The sequence below is a fragment of the Palaemon carinicauda genome, chromosome 10 (genome assembly GCF_036898095.1).
Source record: "Palaemon carinicauda isolate YSFRI2023 chromosome 10, ASM3689809v2, whole genome shotgun sequence".
NCBI classification, from domain to species: domain Eukaryota; kingdom Metazoa; phylum Arthropoda; class Malacostraca; order Decapoda; family Palaemonidae; genus Palaemon; species Palaemon carinicauda.
The window spans coordinates 160364556-160370751 of record NC_090734.1 but is presented as its reverse complement, the minus strand read 5'-3'; the positions used below and the strand labels follow the sequence as shown (position 1 = coordinate 160370751).

The 6196-nt window shown below is 35.1% G+C and overlaps 1 protein-coding gene across 1 annotated transcript in view; it reads left to right on the top strand.

Annotated features, from left to right (window-relative positions):
- MFS16 (major facilitator superfamily transporter 16) overlaps positions 1–3599 on the top strand; it is a 32700-nt gene extending 29101 nt beyond the window's left edge. Inside the window, exons 11-12 of the mRNA XM_068382116.1 lie at positions 98–195; positions 700–3599. Of these exons, the coding sequence (XP_068238217.1) occupies positions 98–195; positions 700–777 (176 nt within the window). The 3' untranslated portion in view covers positions 778–3599. The remainder of the gene's footprint in view (positions 1–97; positions 196–699) is intronic.
- The last annotated feature ends 2597 nt before the right edge of the window (positions 3600–6196 follow it).

Sequence of the window (6196 nt, the reverse complement as noted above, 5' to 3'; positions counted from 1 at the left end):
TGTCATTCTTTGGTAATTGGATTACCTTTAAATCCAGAAATTCTTCATATTACCAGATTTATTTTTTGCTCAAAACATCCTTTTTATTTCCCCGTAGGAGCGGCTGTTGGTCCTCTTCTGGCGGGAACCATCTCCGAAATAGATTGGGGTTATGTCTTCTACATGCTCATGGCCTCTGACGTGTTGGCTCTCCTTGTAAGTAATATGCCTTGTTATTCCATTACAAACGCACGCACATGCATCTTCTTGTTAGGACTTTGATGTAAACCACTCATTGAATATGTGTATATGTGTTAATATGTTAACAAAACGTAAACATTGAAATATCAATTACTCTACCACATTATAGCTCAGCTGGGCTATGCTTCATCTAACAAATTCTATGTAAGATTTCTTGCTATTTCCATGAATTAATTACTCTACCACATTACAGTTCAGATAGGCTAGGCTTCATCTAACAAGTTTTCTGTAAGATTTCTTGCTATTCCCATAAATTAATTATTCTACCACATTACAGTTCAGATAGGCTAGGCTTCATCTAACAAATTCTTTATAAGATTTCTTGCTATTTCCATGAATTAATTACTCTACCACATTAAAGTTCAGATAGGCTAGGCTTCATCTAACAAATTTTCAGTAAGATTTCTTGCTATTCCCGTTAATTTAATTGTTTATTCATTAGCTTATCCTCTATTGCAGTTATTACTTCGGCTGGTTGTCCGAGAAACTCAGGCGTTCCTGCAAAACCGTCGCATTAAACATCACTCTCCAATTTGAACCGTAACGAACGTCACCACTGTTGTTCGTCCACAAAACACGTGAGAACGATACCAACAACAAAATCGCGTCTGTTTACATTGAGTTCAACAGTCCGACTGTACATGGCAGGCTCCATGTAGGCAGTCGGCGGGAATTTATGCTGTTGTTACAGAATCTACTTACTGTTATATATCGTCCATGAGAATTTTGCCAGGTGGAAAAGTCGATGAAATGTTGTTCACACCAGAGTAGGAAAAGCTGTTTTTAGGTAATGCGTGTACCTAGCAACACGAGTAAGCTGGTTTTAATCAATGCGCCTATCTAGCAACACGAGTAAGCTGGTTTTAAGCAATGCGCCTATCTAGCAACGCAAGTAAGCTGGTTTTAGGTGATGCATCATGCTAGCAACACGAGTAAGCTGGTTTTAGGTGATGCGTCTTCTTAGCAACACGACTAAGTTAGTTTTAGGCAATGTGCCTACTAGCAATGCAAGTAAGCTGGTTTTAGGTGATGCATCTTGCTAGCAACACGAGTAAGCTGGGTTTAGGCGATGCGTTTATCTAGCAACACAAGTAAGCTGGGTTTAGGCGATGCGTTCATCTAGCAACACAAGTAAGCTGGGTTTAGGCGATGCGTCTATCTAGCAACACGAGTAAGCTGGGTTTAGGTGATCCGTCTACCTAGCAACACAAGTCTGCAATAAAATTCTCAGAGAGAGAATAAAATAGAAGAGAAATTGTTATTTATATATGAGGAGCATAGCAAGCAACATGGGTCTCTGAAACTTCCATTATATTTTAAACATAGCTCATGATAAAATACAAAAATTAGACAGTTACCACAATAAGTCTAATTTGCAACATTAATAGACCAGGTTTAAGAATTATCTAATATCTATAAACTGTCAAACCTGTTCTATTTTGCAAAATCTGAAAGTTAGGTTGTGTGTTCTCTGGATGACATCTTCAGTCGACTTTTTCCAGTAAAACTTAATTTATGAATCATCTTTAGGTTTTATAATTCACTTTGTAATGCCATCAGATGGCTGCGACTGTGTCTAGCATAAAATCTTTAATGTGCTCCGCCCACAAGCATCGTGATTGGCCGGCACTCAAATGGTCCCTGCTCCGCCGTGGATCGCTTGGCTTGAAAATATGCATTATCTCATTGCTCCAATATTATTATTATTATTATTATTAGCCAAGCTACAACCCTAGTTGGAAAAGCAAGATGCTATAAGCGCAAGGGCTTCAACAGGGAAAAATAGCCCAGTGAGGAAAGGAAATAAGGAAATAGATAAATGATGAGAACAAATTAACAATAAACCATTCTACAGTAACAACGTCAAAACAGATATGTCATATATAAACTAGAAAAAGACTTATGTCAGCCTGTTCAACATAAAAAACATTTGCTGTTCTGGCAAGTGGTACACGTGGATGTACCTTACATACCCAGCCTTGTAGGTCACCACCTAAGGTATCATACATACAATCTATTTTATTATTATTATTATTATTATTATTATTATTATTATTATTATTACTTGCTAAGCTACAACCCTAGTTGGAAAAGCAAGATGCTATAAGCCCAGGGGCCCCAACAGGGAAAGTAGCCCAGTAAGGAAAAGAAACAAGGAAAAATAAAATATTTTAAGGACAGTAACATTTAAATATTTCCTATATAAACTATGAAAATTTTAACAAAACAAGAGAAAGAGAAATGAGATAGAATAGTGTGCCCGAGTGTACCCTCAAGCAAGAGAACTCTAACCCAAGACAGTGGAAGGCCATGGTACAGAGGCTATGGCACTACCCAAGACTAGAAACCAATGGTTTGATTTTGGAGTGTCCTTCTCCGAGAAGAGCTGCTTACAATAGCTAAAGAGTCATTGTTAATATAAACACAAGTCAGTTGTGAGAAGATGGCGGAGCATGATAAAAATTCTATGCTGGACCCAGTCGCTTCCATCATTAGATCGCTCTTATACTCATCACTGTTTAATCACATTCATTGTATTTCTGCATCGTGCCAGGAGGTTGATTTAGGCCTATATCATCCGTAACCGGAGCTGTAAACATCCTTATGGAGTATGTGCGCAAGTTACTTGATTAGGCCTATACGTAAAAATGCTATATAGTATCATGTGACTAATTTCGCCAGTCTAATTGTATTATATATAAAAAATCACTCGTATTAATTCAGCTTTTGATTCATTGAATAATTGTTACTCTTTTGAAATGTTTTGTAGCAGTTTGACCTTAGAAATTGTAAAATTCATACCACTCAGTATGCTTTTGATGAAAACCAAATTTTATAATAGTTTTACCATAGAAAATTGTAAAATTCATACCACCCAGTATGCTTTTGGTGAAAACCAAATTAAAGTGAAATATTTCACATTAAAGTCACGAAATAATCTGATTTTATCACATTTCAAATTTGTTTCTTGATATTCTGTTAAATATTTTAATTCGTATAGATTTATATTGACTCAGGCTTTATCAATGAGAATATCCTATTTTCATGATATTTATTAATCGTGATTGTAGAAGTGTGTATGTGTGTATGTGTGTGTACATATCTCGAATAAATGAAAGAATGTCTTAGTATTATATTCGAATGATTTCACATTAATAATAGATATTTAATCGTTTCTTTTCGACTTTATATTAAAGTTATATAAACATAAGCCTATTATTTCAGCTGACATTATAGTTATCTTACCTGAAACTAAATTTTTGAAAGAAAAACATTATAGAAACGAGTAGTTGACGTAGGCTAGTACCGAGTACCCATCAATTTTGGTGCACCTGTTATTATTATTATTATTATTATTATTATTATTATTATTATTATTATTATTATCATTATTATTGTAATAATTTAATATTATTATTATTATTATTATTATTATTATTATTGTAATAATTTATTATTATTATTATTATTATTATTATTATTATTATTATTATTATTAGCATTATTATTGTAATAATGTAATATTATTATGATTATTATTATTATTATTATTATTATTATTATTATTATTAACTACGATCCTAGTTCGAAAAGCAGTATACTTTAAGCCCAAGGGCTCCAACAGGGAAAAACAGCCCAACGAGGAAAGGAAATAAGATGATAAAAGAACCACAAGAGAAGTAACGAACAATCAAAATAACATGTTTTAAGAACAGCAGCAACATTAAGATAATATCAATCTGTTCAACATAAAAACATTCGCTGAAAGTTAGTCCTAGTTCATCTTGTATTATGAAATGCACAGATATACATGTCACGCTTAAATTAATAATTTAATCTTTATATAAATATTCTAATGGAAAAATTTTCCATACGCGAAAGACTGGCTTGTAAGGAGCAGTCTCTCGCTCGTCATTATAATTAGAATAAACTCCAGAAAACTCACTGTATTTTATTCGCTCTGTATTCCCAGTCTAACTGTATTCATTGTATCATTGTATTCTGGTTTGCTTTTATAAGGAACTTTGCTAATATGGTTAATGATGATCATTGTAATGTAAATTAGGTACGAATTTTATTTTTGGAATTAGTATTGTCTCTTATTTTTCATCGGTCTAGCTAACTAGCTATTTGTCTCTACATACAGATACATTATGTATATATATATATATATATATATATATATATATATATATATATATAGAGAGAGAGAGAGAGAGAGAGAGAGAGAGAGAGAGAGAGAGAGAGAGAGAGAGAGAGAGAGAGAGAGAGTATATGTATATATACACATTTTGTATATATGCTTTATATGTACTGTATGTATATATATATATATATATATATATATATATATATATATATATATATATATATGTGTGTGTGTGTATGTGTGTGTGTGTGTGTATGTGTGTGTATGTATACTTTGTATATATACATATAAACCATATATACAAATGTGTATATATACATATAGTCTCTCATATTGCTATGAAAGCTTAATAATTTACTACGTAATATTTTGATGTCATTCTGATGTAGCTCTCTGTAGAACACTGCACCACCAGTGCAGCTACGTTCTGAATATCGGCGTTTACTAAGAGTGAAGTCAAACACTCTTCCTCTGTGGTGTTCATATATTCCATCAAAAGCAGCGAGGTTTGACGCTGCAAACAAAAGCAGCAATAAATATACAAAAAAAAAATAATGTTAATATTCATGTAAAACAATATGTATATACTGTAAATATCATGTAAATACAAAATAATGTAAATGATGTAAAATACAATACAGTAATTCCACAGGTAAGGTTCACTTAACCTAGAAAATAAACTTACATTTTCCAGACGCCGATTCTAATGCTAAAATTCTCAGATAACCACTGGTACAAGTTGCTGTACCACCAGATGCATTCAGCCTCCTAGCTAACAGCAACACTGGTCACTTAATACTATGATGAGTACACTGGGCAGCTCAGCACACCACAAATACTGCAGAACCACAGCATGCAGAAATTCCATGTGCTTTCCAGAGCCTGCCCACGCTGAACTGACAAAGGCGCCAAGGCGTTGAAGGCGGGCATAAATCGCGGCCTTTTGGGCAGATGCCAACAATAACAATACAATATTTTTCAGTACCAACTCAATACTTCTTTTTCATATAAAAAAGTAAACAAAAAATGTATACAGTTTTCCATTTAATAGAAATATTCAATTCAAAATAGTGCACATAAGTATATAATTAAATACAAAACAAACATCAGGCAATCCCGACGCTCGCTTATCTCCTCATCCTTATCATCAACAAAGAAAACGTGTAGCGCCAACTTAACTAAAAACGTAAAACGCTGTGGCATATCCTACACCGCCCCCTATTTTGTAGCATACAAAATACACTGCAAATATGCCACATACACAGCACGCCATATGAGCAGCGCACTGCGTTCACTCTTTTTCCAATGGCACTCCACTGTCATCACACTCCGTTTCAAGGAGAAGGCACATTTTCTGCACTGGACGTAAGTACAACCCACACTCGGTCTTAATCTTGGCTTGTCTAACTCGGTTGTCAGAGTCTCGAGTCACTTCCAAGACTCACCCCAAAGGCCACGAGCCTCTGGGGAGACGTTCGTCGGTAGTTAGCACGATGTCGCCAACTTGGATGTCTCGCCGTTGGACGGTCCACTTCTGTCTTTCTTGAAGCAATGGAAGGTACTCCCTCAGCCATCGCTTCCAGAATTGGTCGGCAAGATATTGCGCTTGACGCCAGCGGCGCCTAACATACAAGTCCTTCTGGTCAGTCTTCGTTACTGGGAGCACTGCACTCTTCAGAGTCAACAGCATACTAGGCGTCAATGGCAGTGGACAGTCTGGGTCGTCATTTACCTTGGTTAGGGGTCTTCCATTCACCAAAGACTCTGCTTCGCAGAACAGTGTCGATAGTGTGTCGTCAGTGGTGA